Source organism: Panthera tigris, chromosome E1, assembly GCF_018350195.1.
Source record: "Panthera tigris isolate Pti1 chromosome E1, P.tigris_Pti1_mat1.1, whole genome shotgun sequence".
Classification (NCBI taxonomy): Eukaryota; Metazoa; Chordata; class Mammalia; order Carnivora; family Felidae; genus Panthera; species Panthera tigris.
The window spans coordinates 45,866,485-45,889,905 of NC_056673.1; the positions used below are offsets into that span (position 1 = coordinate 45,866,485).

At 39.3% G+C, this 23,421-nt stretch overlaps 2 protein-coding genes across 5 annotated transcripts in view; one reads left to right on the forward strand and one right to left on the reverse strand.

The window, feature by feature from the left end:
• Positions 1 to 1,836: 1,836 nt before the first annotated feature.
• Positions 1,837 to 20,689, reverse strand: CCDC47 (coiled-coil domain containing 47). 3 transcript variants are annotated; one of them, XM_042966925.1, is made up of 14 exons: positions 20,508 to 20,689; positions 16,247 to 16,458; positions 14,708 to 14,976; positions 13,921 to 14,028; positions 13,243 to 13,417; positions 11,499 to 11,620; positions 11,204 to 11,269; positions 8,776 to 8,877; positions 8,465 to 8,575; positions 7,715 to 7,800; positions 6,341 to 6,399; positions 5,912 to 6,021; positions 5,354 to 5,521; positions 1,837 to 3,367 (listed from the first exon to the last, which is right to left on the reverse strand). In XM_042966925.1, the coding sequence occupies exons 3-14, from the start codon at positions 14,969 to 14,971 to the stop codon at positions 3,287 to 3,289; spliced, it is 1,452 nt and encodes a 483-aa protein (XP_042822859.1). In that variant the 5' UTR covers positions 14,972 to 14,976; positions 16,247 to 16,458; positions 20,508 to 20,689; the 3' UTR covers positions 1,837 to 3,286. The 3 variants fall into 3 exon arrangements, with proteins under 3 accessions (XP_042822859.1, XP_042822858.1, XP_007088321.1); XM_042966924.1 differs by having other exon boundaries at positions 16,247 to 16,461; XM_007088259.3 differs by lacking the exon at positions 16,247 to 16,458.
• Positions 19,327 to 23,421, forward strand: part of DDX42 (DEAD-box helicase 42) — a 41,417-nt gene continuing 37,322 nt past the window's right edge. The window contains exon 1 of one of the 2 annotated variants that reach the window (XM_042966915.1): positions 19,327 to 20,262. The gene's annotated coding sequence lies outside the window, so the exon portion shown is untranslated. Of the gene's footprint in view, positions 20,263 to 21,278; positions 21,443 to 23,421 lie in introns of those variants that run through there. The other variant, XM_007088263.3, reaches the window with a different exon arrangement.

A 23,421-nucleotide genomic window follows, 5' to 3' on the forward strand; every position in this document is an offset into this window, starting at 1 on the left:
ATAACCTAGGCAGATGAACTATCTGGTTTCCAAATGTAACTTCCACAGAACTAATCACTTAAAAAGGCTTGGGTGTCTTTTAAGTAAATAAAAGTTATACTATTTGGATAAGACCAAATAGATGAAGTTAAAGAAGGCAGTTAATTTTAAAAGATGAAAATGAAAACATAATAGCCATTAAAAGTGGTATGGTAGATGCAAGTTTCTGCCTTTTAGGAAAAAAAAAAGTCAGTTTTCTTCTGAAATCGGTATTACTTCTCAGTTAATGGAGCTGAGAAGATGGCATTTAGCTTGTCCAAAGATTAAAACATTACACTTTCTTCCAAATGCAAATAAATCTTTTACTGGTCACCAAACTCCAGAAACGGAGAAAAGTAATACTTTTCACTATTGTTTTAGCAGTCTGTACTAGAAGCCACTCCTATTGGGTAGAACTGCCCCCTCCCTTTGACATCCTTTAAAATCCTTCAAGATAAGTAGAAATAGGAACAGTAAGGAAAGAGAATCTGGGATAATACAGTATTTTACTCGTCCCATGAAAACCAATAAATCTGCTGTAGAACACTGCTCTAAATAATTTTCACGTTGCCTATTCCCACTGGACAGGTGGAATGAAATACCAATCAGTGTTTTCCTTTGGTCTACTTCCCATCTAAAGAAACGAGTTTCACAGCTAGTGCATGACAGGGAAATGTTCTATTACTAAGGAAACAAATGTATATCATCCACGCCTCATTCCAAAATACCCTGTCAGATTTTGCAGCTAAAATTAGAGAACTCTGAGAAGATCTGCTTGGTTTCCATTGGGATAAAGGAAAGCAAAAGAGAGTAAAGCAAAGATACACCATTTGGAGAATAGTCCTAGATGATACAGAATCTGAAACAGGCTCTAGGCTCTGAGCTGTCAGCACAGAGCCCAACACAGGGCTTGACTCCTGGACCATGAGATGGACCTGAGCTGAAGTCAGACGCCCAACCGACTGAGCCTCCCAGGTGCTCCCTTTTTTTTAATTAAATTTTTTTTTCTTTTTAATGTTTATTTATTTTTGAGAGAGACAGTGTGAGCCAGGGAGGGGCAGAGAGAGGGAGACACAATGATACCTTACATTTTTAAAGTGCTATAGTTTATAAGAGAATTTTACACATTACCTCTTAGTGTTGACCTACCTATGGAGTAGGAAAGAAGATAATTACTATCCTTACTTTCTAGGAAGAGGAACAGAACAGAGACTCAAAGAGGCTAGTGACTTGCCCAAAGTCAAGGGCTTAGTATTGATTTTGCTGGCACTAAAGCCAGGTCTTTATCTTCCCGGCCAGTGCCTGTTTTGTCATTGCTAAGCGCCCGGCAATGCAGAAGAGGGCTTAATGGTTTTCCAATGTGTGACAGTCAACAATATTCTCTCATTTATAGGAGAAAGAGATAATGGTGCCTTAACTAAAGAGGGGGGACTTTGAGGAGGAGCCCGTTAATAATATATATGGCTCTAAAAATAGAAAACATTCTAAAAATAACTGGTAACAACTAAGGGATTAATATCAAGGCCAACTCTTTTGAAGGAAAAGCATTTCAGTGCTGACTTCCGTGCAACAGAAAGAACACTTCTATGGGCTTATACTCTTAATAGGGCAACCCCAGAAAAGTAAAGGCGGCACTCTGAGATTTTTGTCAATTAGTTTAATATATGTCCATAGGTAGTTCATATGAATGCTTAAGTTACAAAATTAGCTGCCATGGTCCAAATGTGTGGGACTTTAAGAAAGCTTTTATTAATCAAAAGATAGCTAAGCATATCAACTTTGATTTCTAAAACCTATTTTAAACTTTGTAAAACAAGGCTAATTCTAGAATTCTATAGCATTAAAGTAATTAAATGTTATTTTTGTTATTTTAATAACTTAATTTCATGAACTGTTAAAAAAAATATTACATTTGCATCTCCCAGTTTACACATTTCTGCATTAACTTAGAGAAAAACCCATGTGGAAAGTTTCCATGCAGTTACAAAGGCAGCAGCACATACTGTTTTCACAGCAACTCGTTATTGCCTAAGAACACACCTGTACATAAAGCATCAACAAAAAAATATCCACCCACCCCTCTCCCACCAAAAAACCCAACCTTTTCCCATCCCCAGCAAAAATTACCTGGTACAAGCAGTGACTTAAAAAATGCTTTCTTAGTAGGAAGCATTTATAAAATGCAGAAATCTGAACAAGCTAAATGCTCGTGCAGATAGATGGGCCTCTCCTCAAAGAGTTCCTTCCTCAAGAGGCAGAAAGAACTCTCAATAGTTTAGGAAAGCTCATTTTTAAAAGTATATTTATGCATATTCATGGCTATTTCTTTGAAAGAACATACCCAGCCTCAACTGTGTTAGAAATAAAAGCAGAAGGAGAAGCAAAGGGACACAGCCATACACAGAGAATAGAGCTTCTCTATGAACATCCAATAGTTTGCAACAACCAAGAAGGAGAAACATGTGTAACTTCACACAGACCGCTGATCTGATCTAGGTGAAGCAGTTAATTTTTCATGCATTTGTTACTCAAGGAAAACATACACCCACTTAAATACAGCATTCACATTGTCATTAGCTCGTGGTATCAGGTAAGGAAGAAACTGTGCTCCTGTACTACCTATCCTTAGAATTTTCCATGTACATGTAAGTATCCTAAACCCTATAGATATAACACTGTCATCAGCACCTCCCACCTACAAAACATACATTGAACTACATTATGTTTTGAGTCCCTGAAATTGCACTACCACATATAGTGTTCTAAATTTTACTTTTTTATAAGGTTAATGTACACACAGAAGAAAACACCAAGCAATGTTTATTGTGCAATTCCAATAGTTATTTGTGGAATCTTGGTTTAGAGTCAGTCTTCATAGCCTTTGCAACTACCCAGTTTAAACAAAAAGCAACAATCTAATTATATATCTATAAACTTCATGATATTTCTTCAAACATCAAAGCACTAAAAGCACTGATGACTTGTGTTATAATTTTAAAAATATTTTAACACTACACAAATCTTATATATTCCTTTCATAAAATAATCAAAATAATTTGGTTATTTGGACGAGAATTACAGAAACAGAGTCCTTCCCTTGCATCTATAACCTCTGTAAAACTCCAAAAACAGAACAGATGATGAAATAAGGATTTCTTAGTCACTTGGGAGTGTTTGGACTTTAAGATGAGAAAGGGACTGGTATTTTTTGTTCTCTGTGAATTCAGAGCTTCCAGGTGGCACCAGGACTCAGATCTCTGGGATGACTTTACATGGCTTTCACTTTGATTTGTTTCATTTTCATTTGCTTCTTCTCTAATTTCTTTTGCTCACGCCTCAAGGCAGCTTCCTAGAAAAAAAAAAAAAAAGGGAATCTAAAGTTCTAAGCACACACAAAAAAATCAAAACTAGAATACTGACTATATTATTATTCAAAAACCTAGGCTTGTACCATAAATAACATTTGAAAAAATAGTTATAAAAATTCCTTATATCTATGGTGGTTAAAGAAAATTAGCTTGAGATGAAGTAAAGGTAACTCAAATCTCAGAAAGAAATTAAACACTACGTTTAAGCAGCCTTAAGCAGCGTTTAAGCAGTAAATCAGAATACTGACTTTTCCTATACCAACTTAACTTCCCAACACCAACTTAACTTTTATCATCACATTTACGTGTATCTGCCAAGGATTTGTACTGCAGTTCAGAAAACCTTAGGATCTTGTTTGTTCAGGCTAACAAGAGATGTTAATTGTGCATCTCTTATTAGCATAGATGTTAAACCTAAGCACAATATTTCAATGTGTAATGTTCAAATGGGAATTTTTATCCTATTTTTATTTAGGAATTACGAGGTTAGATAGAAGAGAAAAAGAAGCTCCAAACACATTATTTTGGTGGTAAAAGTCACTGGTTATTATTACCTGTACGGAGGGAAACCTTAGAGGCCAAGCCAAAGTATGACTTCACTGTTGGTTACTAGGGGTCACAACTGATTAAAGATTATTTCATATGTAATCTCAAACTTAATATTTTTAGAAGTTTGGGGTAGAAATGTGCTGAGAAATATACTCCCCTATTGGTATAGGATTGAGAAGATATGGAATAGGGAAAACAGAAGCACGTAGTATGGACAGTTATTGACAGTATAACAAATTACATTTCAAAGGGTGATTTGTAAAATTGGTGGTTTGGGAACTTTTGACTATGTTAGGTTTCAACATTAGATGAGGAAAAACTATTTACCAGTGCAGCAGTGGGAAGCTTGAATGTTTATCCAAACATAGCTGTGCTATTGTGTAAGTACCCCAAAGAACCGAACCATCACTGTTAACACTGCTTTTATTTTTAATGTTCATTTATTTATCTTGAGAGAGTGAGTGAGAGAATCCCAAGCAGGCTCTGTGCTGTCAATGCAGAGCCTGATGTGGGGCTCAATCTCATGACTGCAAAAGCAACGACTTGAGCTGGTATCAGGAGTCGGACACTTAACCAACTGAGCCACCCAGGTGTCCCGTTAACACTGCTTTTATAGGAAAACAAAATCAAATGAAAAATGGTGGAAAGGACAAAATGGGAGGAGGCCTGTGGTATCCTGGAGACTGTACTCAACAGCATTAATGACACCATTGCACCTGCAGTGCCACTCAGCAGCCTCACTGCTTCTTGGCAGCAGGTCTCCTTCATTTCTAAGGATTTTCTTCAGTTCTCGAGATTATTCTCATTAGAATTCACATCTCCCAGAACTTTACTCTCTCTTTTTTTTTGACCAGCATTCACAAGGTTTAAAATTTAGAGCTGGACTATGGCATCTTATTTCAAAAAAATGTGAGACTGTGCTGATGTTTAAAACATACCACAACCTATAAAGCTCTTGAGTTTGAGATTTTGGTTACATACAAAATAGAAAACAAAAATACAAACAAAAATATTGGAATTGTCTAATTCTATAATCAAATTAAAAATCTCATAAAACAAGATGTATTTGGACACGTGCTGGCTTCTATTAAAATTCCTAATTTCTTTCTACTTAAGTTAGGTGTTTGGCTTGAAAAATCATAGTGGAACTTTCAAAATGGGATTGTGCTGGGGAAAGGATCATTTATATCATCCTCCAGGATCACAGACTCAATCTAAGATGGTTTGAAAAGGAAGGATAATTTATTCTCCTTTATAGTGCTATCAAGTAACTAATAATATCCCAAGTACTGACAAAATGCTAAACCTTTAAGTCTGTGTACATTCCCACACAGAATTACCTTAACAGTCAATATGGCACAACAGGTATCCTAATAAATCCTAGTTTTACCACTAAGCAGGGAGAAGAAAAGTCTTACCTCCAGCCTGCGCTGTTTCTCAGGATCTTCCTCATTCATGATTCGCTCCTTCTCTGCTCTTTTCTTTTCCTCACGCCGAGACTGTGCAGCTTCCTGTCTTTGCACATGTGTTAGCTTCAGGAAGTTTTCTTCTACTCGAGCTCTGTTTTTATCTGCTTTTTGTTTGCCCTTTTCCCCAAGAAACAAAGTGTTTCATAAGAAATCCATTTCAATCCATTTCAAGTCCCCTTTAGTATTCTTTTACTTTTCTTTTTCTTAAGTTGGTTTATTTTGAGAGAGAGAGGCAGAGAAGGAGCTGTCAGCGCAGAGACCAACGTGGGGCTCAATCCCACAAACGACAAGATCATGACCTGAGCTGAGATCAAGAGTCAGACACTCAACCCACTGAGCCACCCAGACAACCGTTAATATTTTTTTAAAAACTATTCCCATTTAGTACTTTCAAGTCAACTAGCAAACTAGCAAAGATATAATCACTGAAATCATTGCTCACTGACTCCCCTGGGGGGAAAATAACAATAAAAGGTGCCAACTTATAATAAAGGCTGTGGGTCTTACCTCTCTGTTGAGTCGGAACTTTTTGGCTTTATCGATAGAATAAATCACCATGTTCATCAAGGGTAGCAAAGCCTCCATATCCTTTGGGTAAGTGTTACCTGAGCCAGGCACTGGAAAACAAAGCCATTTGCCTATTGAGTTAATGGCAGCATTAATACTTCTGGGTCACCCAACTCCGGTGTTTTGTTTGTTTGTTTGTTTGTTTTAAATAGGCTCCTTTCTCCTTAGTGTCTTAGGCAGCTAAAATGCAGCAGGAAAAAACAAATTAAAATAAATAAAAGGATCTCTTATTGAAGAAACCCAAAAACCAAAAAGCAGGCATGGAGGTAATTTTAAGGTAAGTTTTTGTGGCTTTTAGGAGGGAACAATACTCTCCTTAAGATCGTCTCACAGAAAATGAAGAACTCAGGCTAAGCACAGAACACTTACCATTAAATGTAAACAATAGTGTCCTTTTAGTGTCAGGTAGCTTTAAAGGCTGACCTTCCCTGTCATAAAAGAAAGGCTATTTTAGAACATAAGAAAGATACTTTCCATTCACATAAGTCACTCAATTCACTTAGATGATCAGATACCTGCAAATAATCAGCACAGTATTTGGCTTGGCATCTCAAAGTTGAATAGAATCTCAAAGCCTGAAGGAGCTTTACAGATCCCCTGGTCCACTCGTCTATCTAATGGATGCATTCCCAAGTCATCTTCATTGTACACCTGGGAATTCCAGTGATGCTCCCCAGGCGGGATATATTCCTCTTACCTGGGGAGCCAGAAATGAGCTTGTATTTAAGTATGAGGCCCGCATTTTAAAGAATATGTTTACTTATTTTGATGGATTTTTATGTTTTACTTCCAACTTCTATCTTCCTATAATGAAACATCTTATTTTTGAGTCAGGGCTCAGAATAAATTTATAAATGATCTACTATAGCATACAGAATTTAGTTCCTACTCACCAAAGATTCCTTTGTAATCTTTGACTATCAACCCTCCTCTCTTCCCCCTACACATAAAAGGCTCCATGAATGTCACAATGTGATACTTTGCCCGTAGTGTTGTTACTAAGTTGAGCAAAGCAAGGATGATGCAATACTATCCAGAGGCATAAGGACCTGAATAATTTTGACACACAACTAAAATCTGGATTAGCTTTTAACCCAACTCCATAGTTTATGAGAGAGAAGCCCCTAACCAAAAATTTAGGTCAGAACCAATTCTACACCAAGGGTAAACTTAAATGAGTACGCGCTCCTGAGACAGGATGTAATTTCAAACAAACTCGGGTCCTGAATGTGAACAATCAAACAGTATTACTCTAAAGCCAGAAACTCTTATCACACTGACAGCATCTGATAATACACCACGAAAGAATACAATCACTGAACTATTCAAAGAAGGAAGCCAGAAAGGGCCATGAACTATAAAATGCAGAGACTTGCAATCAAACATAAGTCAAACATCACAGATTCATATTAGAAATTAAAAAAGGAAAGAAAAATCTCGACTACAAAGGACAAAGAGATTAGCAATTACATTTTCTTAGTATTTGCCATTCTGTAAGATTATCATACACCTCACTGAGCGGCTGGTGCATACATTCGGTGACACACAGCAAACTGGGAGGCTTGTCTCCCATAGGTTTTCAGTTACCTTCATGACACATGCAGTCCAAGCAAAGGAAAACTTAGGATGCCTGTCATCAACTTCCCTCATTTGACAAGAAAAACTGCAGAAGCACCTTGTGGGTGTTTCAACACAGAAAGCTAGCGGGGACAGTTAATTTCAGTATTTTTATCTCATACGTACTCTTGCATAATTTTTGGACCAGAGAACTGGTCTGAAAAATGAACGGATTCAATCTTGTCAGCATAGTGAGTAAGAAAGTGAACCATCTGAAATAAAGAAAAAAAAATTTTTTTTATGTAGGGTTTGATGCATTTCCCTTTTTTTCATAAAGATATTCACTTTTCAATCCTCCTTACTTTTTCAAAATGGCATTAAGGTTAAAGCTTTTAAAAAATGAAATTTAAGATAAGGGATGTCTATGATGAAAATAGCATCTTTCTTTGGTCATACCAATGATCGAATTTCTTATTGAACAGCTGAAAATACATCTCAAAATAATGTTCCAAACAAGAATGAAAGCATGAAGATAAAATCTAAAATAGTTTCAGGGGAGTCTTCATAAGCACATCAACTTGAACTTACATGAGAACTGTCTTTAAGCTACTCCGTGTTTTTAAGATACTGAGATGTGCTACCATTCCACAATCAATAGAAAAAAAAAATGGACTAAATGCCATGGTGATAAGGATTAATGTTGTAGTCCTTTTACAAAAAACTTGAAAGCCACTAGCAATCCTAGGAATAACTTGCTCTTGGTTTAGAGAGATTTACTTGACTAATTAAGCTATCTTTTTTGACAAACTAATCTATTGCTTAAAGAAGGTATTTTAATGTTTGTGAGGGAAAGGAATAGAGCATTGTCATAAAATGAAGGACTTGTGCCCTGTAAATGCTGAGGTCTGCAAATGTTATGTCTTCTATTGCATTTACCTTTGTATCCATCATTCCCTCCGTGACTTCTCCCATCTCTGACAGGATGGCCAAGGAGTCTGGCAGTCCATACTTTGCTCCAGACTTAGGTTTGTCGCTACAGAACTCACTCTAGAGGAAGAAGTAATTGAAGATAAGACATGACATTTTATTATAAACAAACTTTCTTCCTCAAGAGAGTATGTTCTGACCTCTTTCAAAGTGGTGCTTAACGATTCAAGTGATATGATTAAATACCCTATGCCCTCAAGTTGAATGTCTATGTAATAAAGAGGGACAGTTTTACATATATTTGAGTTGGAACAACATACCAGATCCTGCATCTCCTTCTGGAGTCGCACCAAGGCTTTCCGAGTGCCAACAGCAAACACATAGGTATCCATGTCTTCATCGTTCATGGTTACTTTTATTTGCTTTAAAAACAATTACAAAACTCACCTGTTAGTTTCCTATGATAGCCCCCAAGATTCCCACCCCTTGGTGTGTACATCCTCCCCTTGAATGGGAGGAACCTGTGAAAATGATGGATATCATTCCCATGATTATGTTGTGTCGTGTGGCAGAAGGTTGCTGATTAGATGACCGAGTTAGTCAAAAGGGACTTTATCCTGGAATGATCTAACCAAGTGAGCCCTCAACTCAAAAGGGATAGGGCCCTAGTTGAAGAAAAAAGTTGAAGTGGGAAAGGGCTTATGGGGGGAACCATGTGCCAAAGACTGCAGAATGGCCTTTAGGAGCTGAATGGTTTCCAGTTGGCAACAGTAGGAAACTGGGAACTTAACCATGGGGACATGACTTCTGCCAACCACCTAAATGACCTTGAGAAGAGGACCCCATGCTCTAGAACTTCAAGTTGCCGAACATTTAGATTTGCTGGGAGGGCAGTACAATCCAAAGAGAGCCTGGAAGCTCTGCACACCACCTCCACCCCCACACCTTACCTGATGCCTCTCTTCCATGTGGCTATTCCTGAATAGATTTCATTTTTAAATAATCTCCATATCCAACCATGGGTCTTGAACTCACAACCCAAGATCAAGAGTCCCATGCTCTACCAACTGAGCCAAGGAACTCTTGATTTATAGCCAGGTAATCAGAAGTACGATGGCCTGGGACTTGCAACTGGCATCTGAAGTGCGAGCAGTCTTACGGGACTCAGATTTTTTTACTTGTGGAATCTGGCACCAACTCCAAGTATACAGTATCAGAAGTGAATAGAACTGAATTGCTGGACATAAACAGCTGGTATCTGGACAATCAGAGAATTGCTTGCTCATGTTGGAAAATACCACAGAGATAGCTAAATAGTTTTTAATAAACTGCATTGGACCAGGGAGATAAAGTAAAAAAACCTGAAGAGTCTGGTATGATAAAACATGACACTATTTGTCATATTAATCATATTTTAAAACGTCTGGGCCAAAAATGATCAGTATTTCGAAGGGAAGTGTTAAAGTACAGAAATATAGCAAAGACCTGGCAAGATGGCAGCTATAAAAGGAAAGATTTTCTGCTTTTCCATTGTTGAGCAGAAATTACACAAAACAACACCTTAAAAAAAAAAAAAAACCCAGGAAAAGGACTAAAAAATATAGAAAATCATGTTTGTTGAGGCTGTTTATCTTTGCAGAAAAAAAGGGATAAAATGATTGCTGGCTGAGGGAAAACAGATTAAATCTACCTCAGGGAAGAACTGAAAAGGATTAAAACAACACTCTAAAGAAGAGTTTCCACAAAAAGATAGCTGAAGATGCAGCAAAATTTCCTCCTTTCTACCTAATCAGATGGTAACTAGTAGGAGAAAGAATGACAGGACTCCTAACTGATGAGTCTCTAAAAATTAGTAGATTGAACCATCAGTGGCCATATTAGAAAAATTAAATGAATAAAAGATAGGTTTGCAACTAAAAATGAGACCTTTAAAATGAGTTTCAAGCCAATGACCTCCCCCCGGCCCCCCAGCAAGTTCTGTGCCCAATGTGGGACTTGAACTCACAACCCCAATATCAAGAGTCATACACTCCAGACTGAGCCAGCCAAGTACCCCAATCCAATGACATTTCAAAGTATCTAATTATATTACTTATACAGCAATTGTTAACCAAATACTGCTTTGTATTTTGACATATATGCAGCCATTTCTTGTTCTACTAGTATATATGAGAAACTATATTTTTTTATATTTTGGATTCTTGTAGCATTGGGAGGCAGCACTTACTTATTGAATGAATGGAGAGGGGGGAATGTGGCATTTTTGACAAAGGACACAATCTGCAGATCAACATGTTGATTTAAATAAAGGGAAGAAGGTATACCAAACAATAAGGTCCCCAGATCACAATTTAAGCTCATTCAGCCAAAGACGTATTATTTGAAGCAAAAAATATTTGAAAAGAAACCCATCTTGCTGTCAAGATAAAAGCATACACAAGGCACAGAGTAAGACATGAGGGCAAACTGTCTGTGACAACTATTCCCCCCACCCCCCCATCATCCAGGCTGACTCAGCAAACCTACCTAGTGATACAGTATTATCTCCTTCCCTACAAAAAGCACATGTTCCCACTCCTCACAGTTGGCACCCTAAGTAGAAGGTAATCTGTTGAAATAGAAAAGGGTCCATTTTTGGCAAGGGACACAAGTTGCCTGAAATTCAAACAGAATCCAGGCAAGGAATGGAATAGACTCTAAGAAGTTAAGAATTCAATGTATACATAGAAAACTACTAAAAATACGTACCACTTGATCACTCACTGGTCTCATCATCCGGGCCAGGACATTCAGTAAGTCTTGTCTCTTGAGGAACTGAGAAAACAAGGGAATAGTTGCAACTTTTATTACTATAAAGAAAAGACCTTGAAAGGGGAATCACATGTTTTATCAAATATACTCTACATTTACCAGTTAGTAGAAAGATGATTTTTAGACCTAATTTAGTCAAAAAAGAAAGGATAAGACACTGAATTTGGCCTTGGAATCATACTGGAGAAAAATTAAAGGAAGATATACATTGTACCAGAAATTCTGTACTTACCCTCAGCTGGATAAGCATCCCTTCACAGCACACTCGACCAGAACACCACAGGTTGTAGATATGTTCGTTCTCCTGGTTCAGCTTTCCTGTGCTTGTGGCTTCTTTGTTAGTTCCATCATCCCCTAGGGGTAAACCCACTTAATGTGATTCACTGAGAATGTTGGGGCCTAATCACCACATCTTCCTCCATTCTGACCCCCAAATGATCATATCTTTAGTGAAGCAATACTTTGCTATCTTATAGAACTCTTCTTTGGACATATGTTACAACAAATGGGCATCATTCCTTTTAATATTCTTTATTGTCTCCACCAAAAAAACTAGACTCCAGGGTGCCTGGCTGGCTCAGTTGGTAGAGCATGCAACTCTTCATCTCGGGGTTGTGAGTTCGAGCCCCATGTTGGGTGTAGAGATTACTTAAAAATATAATCTTAAAGGGGCACCTGGGTGGCTCAGTCAGTTAAGCCTCTGACTCTTGGTTTCAGCTCAGGTCATTATCTCACAGGCTCTGCATGGACAGCAGGAACCTGCTTAGGATTCTCTCTCCTCCTCTTTCTGCCCCTCCCCTGCTTGCTCTCTCTCTTTCAAAATAAATAAACTTAAAAAAAAATTTTTTTTTAAATTATGGACTCAAGATGACTTATTAATGATGATCTGATTGGAATATAAATGCCTCAGAATTAGCTACAAAATGGAGCAAAGTCAGTTTAAATGTCTGTCAAAAGTTAAAACTAACAAAAAGAAACTCCTATGCAGTAAATAAAAAGTACCATTAATACAAACTATTCACCACTCCCTCTTGTGTATCCTATGGATTAACTTTAACCAAATTTGCTTTTCCAACAGCAACATGGTAACACTGGCATTGAGTTGTATTTTAGATCTAGAGAGACCTCAAATTCCAATCATTTCCTCCCTTCATTTAATCCATTAAGTGTACAAATTGCTCGACCTCACAAGGTAAAGCAGACTGACACACCAAATGAAAACACATGAGGGGAAGTGGAAGGCATTAAAGGCTGTTTCTTTTTTTCCTAATTTCCAAGTCAAAAAGTACTCTGAAATACTATGGTACAGTGGAGAGAGCACAGACTTTGAAAGCAGGTAGACTACGTTCTAGTATCATGTTGCAATGTACTAGCTTAGACAAATTGTAACATTCTTGGACTTTAGTTCCTCTAGAAAACAGAAACTGTTTCCAAATAAGTGTTGTTACAAGGATTACATAAGAAACAATGTATACAAAGGACCTAATATAACAAAAAGGCAATCTGCTAAAGAGCTGAGCAGATAGATACTTACTTGCTTACTAAAAGGAAACAAAGTATGAAAGGTCAAACTGAGGTGAAGGTGGGTTGAGTCCACTTTACTCTCTAGGCCACACAAGTCCAGGGGTTCCTCTAAGATACTTTAGTGCGTACCTTCTCAGTGGATCCAAAACTAAAGTTCCCAGAACTTGAGGGAATTCTAAGGGATTTCTAATTTCTAAAAGATGAACTGAAAGCATTTATCAAGCTACCTAAAATGTCAAAATTCCTTACTGACTAATGAAAAATTAGAAAATTACTTCATAAATGCAATTAATTCAGTACATGCAACCTAATAAAAATGGGATCCTTGAGAAAAAAAAAGCATCCTCTTCAGCAGTCCATGAAAGCAGTTAGAGGCTTATACTGAGGGCAACAAATAGTTCTTACCAGGTGGCGTTCGAGCACGCAGCTGGATTTGTATTGGCCCAACTTACCTACTAAGGTAAAGTTGCTCTCCAGAAGCTCTCTATGAGTGTTAAACCAGGCTTGGGCAAGGCGGCTGTTTTTATTCTTCCCGATGATATAATTCATGATGTAGGCGAGCAGACCAGTTACCATCAAAATTTCTAGATAATAACTCTCCCAACTGTTCTGGAGGTGTGCAGGAACCTAAAGATGAACAATCATTCCATTTAATGTTGGCTGAGGCTGAAGGAGATGGAGTCCATCCAACTCATGGGATAAAGGAGAATAAAAAAACCCATAAAGAGAAGTGGATAATTTAGATAACTGTCATTGATCATGGTTATACTTTGAAAAATATGCCCATTTTTTCTAGGTCAGCCTCAAAAAGATTCTTTAAGGAAATGTGAGGACAATCAAACAGAATGAAAAGCTGGAAAGCCCTCTGTATTAAACTTGATTCTGAGTCCCACCCCAAATAAATCCAGTTTCTAGTCTTATCATTCCTCGATAAATAAAACTAGGAGGGCCAGAATAAGAACATAGGGGTTGCTTCTCTAGGTGTGGTTTTATCAGAAGAATTGATGACAAACTCTTTCACAGCTCCCATTACATCAACACCAGCTACATGTCACTAGTTATATTTCTGGGATTAATGACAACCAGATATTTTGTTGGTTAGTTTAGAATTCAGAATCCTGTATACCTACATCAACAATTGTTATTGGGTCTTTATTTTTGCTAGAAGAAGTGTCTGGTTTGTCTTCATAACCTTCAAATTCTTCATCATCATATGGCTCACTCTCCGTATCTCCCTCCTACAAAAACGAGGCACAATCTGTTTCCCCCTACAAATGTGGCCAGCAATTGCATCTCATTTTTGTAGGCAGTATTTGTAGAGGAAAACAGAACATGTAAGCAGCAGCACAGAACACAGATATTCCATGTTTGTAAGAAATGATAACTCTCCATGCATTTCAACTCTGATACAATTCCCACCCACACATGGTATTCACTACCCCTTCCAGCCAGGCTCTCCATAGGAGAAAAATACAATCCATTCTTCCATCAATGTAAAAGGTGGGAACCTACCAAAAAATTTAGAAGAGTTCCACCTATCAAACAAAATAAAGATACCAGAGGGTAAGATATCACTCCCTAGATGTGGGTGTTACTTTTTTTTTTTTAACGTTTATTTATTTTTGAGAGAGAGGGAGTGTCTCACTCTGTCTCTACAGAGTGAGAGCGGGAAAGGGGCAGAGAGAGAGGGAGACACAAAATCTGAAGCAGGCTCCATTCTCTGAGATGTCAGCACAGAGCCCGACACGGGGCTTGAACTCACAGACCACGAGATCATGACCTGAACTGAAGTCAGACGCTTAACTGACTGAGCTACCCAGGCACCCCTGGGTGTTACTTTTAATGTCTAGGGAAAGTGTCAGTTACAAATTTTCCCATGCTTCCACTTTCCTAAGAAATCAAGAAAAAGAACTTCACCTGGGTATCTGCATCTTCAAAATCTCCTTCTTGGTTTTCATCCTGCCCTTCCAACTCCACGGTGGTCTCATCTTCATCATCTTCAGTAGTTATCACCCGTTGAGGAGATTCAGTAATAGAATCTTCTGTGACATCTTCAAATTCAGCAAAGTCATTATCATCATATTCCACTATGTCTTCTTCATCATCAAAATCATCAAATTTGGCTTCAGAGACACTCCCAAACACCAAAAGGACAACACAGAAAGCAAGGAAGGCTTTCATTGCACCTTAAAAATGAGTTAAAAAAAACAAAAAACAAAAACCCTTAATGGACAGCCATTCTGCACATACCAAATTTTGTAATAAAAAATATATCTATGATTCTCTCCTGCTTTAAAAAAACTTAATACTATTCATTTCAAATAGTGTTATATAAAGAGCAATGGTGAGGGTCAAGAGATCTGGGTACTAGTCTGGACTGTGTCACTACTTATCTGTTAAATCCTGGGCAAGTCGTTTAATTTCTTTAGGTTGGTTTCCATTAACACTGGGTATTAAGTTTTGTTTTGTTTTGTTTTGTTTTGTTTTGTTTTGTTTTGTTTTTGAGAGCCTATAAAAGCTTTATATAGGAACTGGGAAGTGGTATAATGAAATAAGAATGAGATCCAACTATTGATCCATTAGCAGTAATAAATGGATAGAAAAGCTACTCATCCTTAGATCAATTTTGTGTGTATCCGGATATCTGAACATCAATAATCAAAGCACATGTTTAATATACAAAAGTTCTAGGCCCTGTCCTAAAGGCTTTACAAAAAGCAACTAATTTAATCCTCATAACCCTTTGAGGAAAGTAACATATTAACATCCCCATTTCACAGACAAGTAAAAGGAGGCAGAGTAACACAACTAGTTACGCTAAGTAACACAACTACCAAGTGGCATAGAGCTATTATTTGATCCCAGTTATGTCTCCAGAATCCCTGCCATATGAACCATTTCTCAAGTGGCTTCTCAAATGTAGGCCAGTGACTATGATTTTTATATCACTTACTTAAAGTAGTAATTAAATAAATAGAATTAAATTCATCAGTATTTCACAGCTTTCTAAAAAGAACACTAGATGTTCCACCACCCAAATAAGTTTCTGAACCAACAAATAACATGAAATCAGATCTGTGACAAAAATGTGCCAAATGATATGAAAACAAAGAGGACAATGAAATCATCTTATCAAACAGGTAAGGCTTTACCAAAAAAGGGAGAACATTTGATCTAGAGTTTAAAAAGTAATTAGATTTAAACCATCAAATCTATTTAGGCTGTACTTCCAGTCCTCATCTCTCATCTAAACACCAGCCCTATAGCACCGATTTTCTAACAGACACATCCATTTTCATGTCCTACAGACTTTTTTTCTGTACAAGGTCAAATAATAAACATTTTAGGCTCTGTGAACAACATATTGGTCTCAATTGCATATTCTTTTTTAAAACAACCCTTTAAAAATGCAAAAAAAAAAAACAACAAAAAAACCAAAAAAAAACCCATTCTTACTTCATAGGCTATACAGAAACAGTCTGTCTCTCAGGCTGCAGTCTGCTGATTACTGCCTGACGATCATCTCAAAATCAACAGGTACCTGAATTTCTCCATTAATATCAATCCCATTTTTCCAGGCTTAACTTGTTGAAAAGAGTGAGATATCTAATCCTTGTGTTTCCTTCTTTGGTTCCCAAAGTCACCATGATAATCCAAGTTACCATCACCTGCTGAACAATCAAAGTATTATCCTAAATGGTCTCCCCATCTCAACTCGCTCCCTACTTCTCTTACCAAAAAAACTGTATCATCTTCCTAAAATACAACTTTTGTTACCTAAGAATTCAATAACCACCAAAGGCTAACAAATTCCTACAGAATATTATAAACTCCTCTGGCTTTTACTGCTTTTCAGAAGATGATCCTACCATATCTAATCAAATTACCCTCATTGAACATATCACCACATCAGATTAACTATGGCAAGAGAAGTAAAACATGATTCCTGAATAATCATAAATTTGCATGATACTTTAGCTTCAAGGATATGTGTTACAATATTATTTATGATAGTAAAAAATTTGCAACTCTTAGGTTAAACTATGGACACATACAAAAAATAAATTTACTTTTTGTCCATTAAAAATCATTACAAATAGGGCACCTGGGTGGCTCAGTCGGTTAGGTGTCCAGCTCTCCATTTCCACTCAGGTCATGAGCCCCATATTGGGCTCTGTACTGATGGTGCAGAGCCTGCTTGGGATTCCTCTCTCTCCCTCTCTCCCTACCCCTCCCCTGCTCACACACTCTCTTTCAAAAAAATAAACAAACAAAAAATCGTTACAAATGAAGCGAGAAACCATGTTGTTTTAGAAGCACATACACAAAACCAAAAAGGTTTAGAAGGACATAAATATAAGTAATTATTTTGTATAGTAAGATAATGAGCATTTTGCCTTTACTTTTTCTTTTTTTCCTATGATGTGTTTTTGTAATAAAAAATTCTCTTAAAAACTAAAAGCATGGTTCCTGCATGAAAGAAGGTGCTGCAGACTATTAGAATAGCTATATCACAGACTCCTGAAATAATGTATTTTAAAGTCTGGTATAATAGAGCATTGGGTTTGTAGACCCAAGTCAGAGAAATTAGGCTAGAAAGGACAGCAGGAGCCAGATCATGATGGTCCTTATTTAAATACCACACTAAGAAGTCTGGATAATTAGAATCACCTAAAGGATTTAGGTAGGAGTGGCACTATCAGATTTGCAAGTTAACCCTGACAGCTCATATACAGGAAGAATTGGAAAAGTAGAAGTGTTGAGATAGTCAGATAAGATTGAACTGACAGTGGTATTGGGAATGAAGAGGAAAACAGATTTGACAGATACTAAGAATTATACATGTCAGCATACAGTGACGGGATATAGGGAATGTGGGAAAGGAAGATCTGGGTGATTCCAAATTTTGGCTTGATTCATAGCCAAACAAAGTCATCCTTGAGATAAAGAACAAAGCGGGAGGGGGAAGACAATAAATTAAATTTACTACCTGTTGAAAAGTCTGGAGTATTTTCAGGCAGTATGTTAGATGATTAACATTTATCTCTTGATTTTCACAAAATCCCTACAAAAAGTATAACTTATTTTAGAGAGGGAGAAAAGGAAGTATTTGAAATACTTATATTGTATAAGTATTGTATATAATACTTACATAAGTATTTCAAATACTTATATTTGAAATATAAGTTTGGAGTTCAGCATACAAGTCTAAGATGCAAACAGAGACGGTGCAGGAATGGATGAGATCACCAGGGAGTATTAAGAGTTAGGTTTTAAAAAAAAGCACCAGGACACCTGGGTGGCTCAGTTGTTAAGCATCCAATATCAGCTCAGGTCATGATCTCATGGTTCATGGGTTCAAGCCCTGCTGACAGCTCAGAGCCTGGCGCCTGTTTCAGATTCTGTCTCCCTGTCTCTCTGCCCCTCCCCCACTTATAAACGTTAAAAAAAAAATTTTTTTTAAAGCACCAAAAACTCTTGAAACATATCATTACAGCTAAGAACTGGAATGGGAAAGTAAGGAATGGTTAGAAAAAAAGAAGAGACTCTGGTCAAAGAGGTAACATAGAAGTCAAAAGGAGAAGTCTATTTCTAAGAAGGAAACAGAGCTCAGTTTCAATTGCTGCAGAAAGTTCAAGTAAGATATGGACCAGAAATTTCCAAATGCTAACAATGAAATCATTATTGGCAACTGCAGGGAAGTGGTTAGGATGAAAATCAGAATGCAGGGAGTTTAGTACTAACAGGGTGAGTGGTGGCAAAAGGGAGTATGCACAACTCTTCTTTTTTTTTTTTTAATGTTTATTTATTTTTGAGAAGGAGAGTGTGAGCAGGGGAGGGGCAGAAAGAGAGAGGGAGACACAGAATCTGAAGCAGGCTCCAGGCTCTGAGCTGCAGCACAGAGCCTGACACGGGGCTTGAACCCATGCACTGCGAGATTATGACCTGAGCCGAAGTTAGACGCTTTATCGACTGAGCCACCCAGGTGTCCCGATGCACTACTCCTTCAAGGTGCTCTGGGACAGTGAATATTCTATATCTCATATTTACAACACTGTAAATTCTTTTTTTTTAAGTAGGCTCCATGCCCAACATGGGGCTTGAACTCATGACCCTGAGATTGAGAGTCTCATGCTCTTGTGACTGAGCCACCAAGGTGCCCCAACAACACTGTAAATTATTAAAGGAATCAGTTCAATCAAAGGTTATTGCCTAATACCTTGCAATGCACGGCTGCTCAAGAAATATACTCAGAACTGAACAAAGTTCATAAAATGTGAAAGGCACAAATGATTTGAGAAATGCCATAAAGGACAGGCTAATCCTTTCCAATATCTGATCTTTAAGGTTAGCACCAGGGGACATTTTATGGAAAAACATAGTTGCCTTCTCAACACCAACCTCAAAAGAGGTTTGTGATGTGTCTCCAAACATTGTTAGCTTCCTTTAATTATCTTTATTATAGTCAAAATTGGAAGAAATATGAAAAAGAGTATGTACTTTGGTGGAGTTACATTTAGTTTAAAACATTAGCCCTACCATTTACAAGTCATATGATCTTAAACTAATTACTTAAAATTCCCTGTTCCTCACATACAAAAAAGGGATATCCATTCACTACATGCCTCATAGGGCTGTAGTTGCTATTACAGGAGATATGTGCCTGGCACATGTGAAGTATTCATTAAATACTAATTCTCATTATTTCCTTCCCCTGTGCCTTAGGAACACCCTTTAAGATTTAAAAACCTTAACTTTTAGTGCTTCCCTTTTCAGATCCCAGTTTTATACTTTTTCAAATAGAAGCAAATAAAGATTAACATTAGCACAGTCAACTTGCTTAACTGCCAAAAAGTCTGATCATTTCCAATTGAACTTCCACTTAGAATGTTCACACCATAGAAACATTTGAAGAAAACTCAGCACTGTAACAAGCCGCCTTCAAGGTTATTTAGGTTAAAATTATCCAAGTCACTTATACCTTGGCCTTCCCTCTGAGAAGTTTCTCAGCTGCACCTGTCATTTCATTTCTCAAAAGCACAACTCCCTGCCAGGCCACCCAGTCCTGAGAGTCCTGGGGCAGGGAACACAAGCACTAACAAGTCTGGTTTGATTATCTCCTGCTAGCTCACCCGGTAGTCTCTCCAAAACTGGATCTGGACTTAAAAACCAAAGAGGAAGAAGTGGAGAAATCACTCCTTGTTGTCGTTTCAGATTAGGCCTTTCTGACAACTGCCAGACTATGAGACTTCTGGAAAACATGCAGACATTCCCGTGTCTCTTTACACCCGTTGGATAAAAATACTTTTATGTTAGAAATGGCCACAGAAATTGTTGCTTCTGTTAAACCACCAGGGTTTTTCCATGGAGAGTCAATTCATCCCAACGGCCATACTCCATTCTTCCTGCTGCACACTTTAAGCTTCCTGTAACTTTGCCCTTCTAGTTGGCATCTGCCCACAGCTCTGCGGGTAAGTTCTCAAAAACCGTTAAAATCACTCCAACCTCGAAGACCAAAAGAAAATGGGCTTTGGTGTGGGCAAAGCTTGTCTTTAGTTTTTAAGGTCAGCAGAGGTGAGAAGGAGCGATCCATGTCACCCTGAGCCTGACAGGGGGGTTGGGTGGGAATCAGGACCGGAGTAGGCCACGCAACTTAAAAGTCACCGCTCGGTCCGGCCCGGCCCCACCGACTAACGCGTCATGGTCCGTTTCCTACCTGTATCGGCGTCTAGAACCTAGCCAAGCGCTCCTGCAGCCGTCGTTTCTCCGCCCGGCCGCCACCTGCACGATCACCGAGATTTTACCACTCCCGATCCCTCTAGGACACAGCCGTACCAGGTAGCTCAGTCACGCTGAGCCACTCTTCACGTACCCTCCGCTATCCGTTACGTAGAATGCGTGCGGACTGTCCGCGCCTGCGCGCAGTTGGGGAGCGGGGGCGGGACGCAGCCTCGGGAACCGCGCGAGACCTCCTCCTCCCCCGCCCAGCTGAGACAAGGTGGGGCTGCTGGGAAAATTACATAATCCCGGCCCCCGGGCCGGAACCGCCCACGCTGTTCCCAACCCTCTCCACTAGGGTTCAAATTGTCATCACTCTGAGCTGGTGCTCCGGAAGCTAAAGGTGGCCATGCTCTATGGGACCACGTGGCTAGAGGCATGCAGAGAAATGTTGCCTAGGTCGTATTTAAAAAGGACCAGAGTTTAGGGAGTCCACAATTTTATGTATAAGTGGTTTCCGCCCAAGGCCTTTTCTTGAGATTTCTAGGCGGCTATCACTGCTACGCTTTCTTCACCCGTAGGCCCACTTCTTGGGCTACAAGCACTGCCCCCCTCAAAGCATCAGTGTCTGGAAAGTGAAAGTCTGCGAGGTGTTCTGGAGCTTTAAGGTCCGGAGCCCGCGGCGCCTTCCGGGAACCGTAGCCCGAGGCTCCGCCTTCCGGCCCGCTCTCTCTGCACTGCGCATGTCAGCTTTGCATTCCCCTCCCCCCGGTCAGCAACGGGCCGAGAAGCGGCGGCGGCGGAGGCGGCGGCGGTGGTGAAGGGGGCGGAGAGGAAGGAGCGCGGCGGACGCGGCCTGGACCGCGCGTCCTCTGGCCTTGGGATTCTCCGCGTCGGCGGTAGTATCAGCTGCCGCTGCAGCCACAGCAGCAGGTCTGTGCGAGGAGGTTCTGGACTCAGGGTCGCTACCCCTCGGGGCCATTGGAGGCAACTGCGGGGCCTAGCGAGGGCCAGGGAACCGCGGCCTCGCTTAACAAAGAGTCTGCGGAGCTTTGGGGCACCGGAGACCCAGGGGGCCGGGAGGGGTGGGAGTGCGAGGCCGAGGCCTCTAGGGGTCCTCCCCAACCTTGTTGCCCTCCCACGGCTCCCGCTTCTTCCGTAACTCTCATTCTGGCCCAGTTGGCGGCTTTCCGGAGGCGGCGCCCGCCCGTCCTGCTAAGAAAGGGATTTGCAGGGTGCTGGTCTCTGGGCAGGGATAGCCACAAGGAGAGTTCTGACCCAAGTTGGCAGCACTTGGCAAATGCAAGCCTCCAAATCGGGGAGACCCGATAGGCAAAAGTTGCCAAATCGGAAGACAGAAACAGCGATCTTTGTGCAGCCTTGAGTACATCACTATCGTCGCACAAACTTTTTTGCGGCCTACGTAAGAGCCTATCTGATGCGCGTAAATAATTTATGTGGAGTTGCAAGCATACACACCAATACTATAAGGAGGAACTATCCTACCAGTCGAGTATTTGGGGGAATCCTAGCTTTCCTTATTACCTTAGTGGTGATTCCCCCTTTGCTCCTCAGTTGTTAAGGTGGTCATTTAATTTTCTCTAGTTGTATATTGGGTTTTTTTGGAAATGATATCTTTACGTCCATTCTCCATATGCACGCCCTGGAGCTCCTAAAGGGCAGATATTATGTTTTAATTCACTTGAACTTTCCAGAACCAAGCTCAGTTCTGGCACATAGGAGGTGAACAAAATTAATTTTGTTTAATTTAACAAAAATTAAATTTTAGACTTTCATCGGTGGGCGGGGAAAAGTATGTTGTATGTTCCTTTACCTAGAAGGGGAATTATATGGCCTAATCTGCAGTTCATTCAAGGAATATTTTTATTGACATTCGCTGCATGCCTGTTTTCTAGCACTGTTCTACCTCTGTGACTCTTGCCGTCCTGCGTCTTACTTTATAGTGGGGGGAAGAGAGATAATAAATAAGTAAATTATACTGTATGTTAGAAGATGATTATGGATTTAGGCTTAAAAAGGGGGGGGGAGCTAGAAAGAAGGTTGGGGAGGCATTGCATTTTGAAATAGGGCGGTCAGGGAGATCAGTACAAACAAGCTGATATTTAAGTAGATGAGGGAGTGAGCCCAGTAGTATCTGGGGAAAGGAGGGTTCCAGGCAGAGGGAACAGCAAGTGTAAAGACCTTGAAGAGGACAATGCTGGCCTGTTAGAGGAACAGTTAGAAGACCATTGTGCTTTGGACCACTGTGAGCAAAGGAGTAGTAGGAGAGAAGGTCAGGGAGGATCTGGAGGAGGAGCGCCAGAACAACCAGGAACTTTTAGGCTGTTATGAGGATTTCACTTTATCTCTGCCTGAGTTGGGAATCATCTGAGGCTTTTGAGCAGAGGAGTGGTATGATCTGACTTACATTGTTACAATTTATTGTAATTCACAGAGAAATGAATTTCTTTATATTCTAATTTTATCAAATTCATATGATCATCTTAGTTTCTTTAAGCTAACGGAGAGGGAAAAAAGGCTTCCAGAATAAATGTAACCAGAATTTACTTGTATTTGGCTTTAGAAGAATATGAAGAAATTCTTGGGTTTTGTAGAGATTCTAATTTAAGAATGTATAGTGCCCAGTGTATAGTGTGTGAGATGTTCTCAGGGCAGATTATTAGAGTGGATGCAAATCGTCACTAGAGGTTTCTCCAATTCCAGAAACAAATGATAAGTAACATGGTTTTATAATCAATTGTTTTGTAGTCCACTGTTGTTAAAAGTCATTTAGATCAGATCTTATTTTTCACCATTGCCCAAAACGTGTACCCTAGCCAAATTATCTTCCTTATGTTCCACGCTTATTCTGCCATTGCTTATTCTTCCTAACCTTGGCTATATCTAGCTTT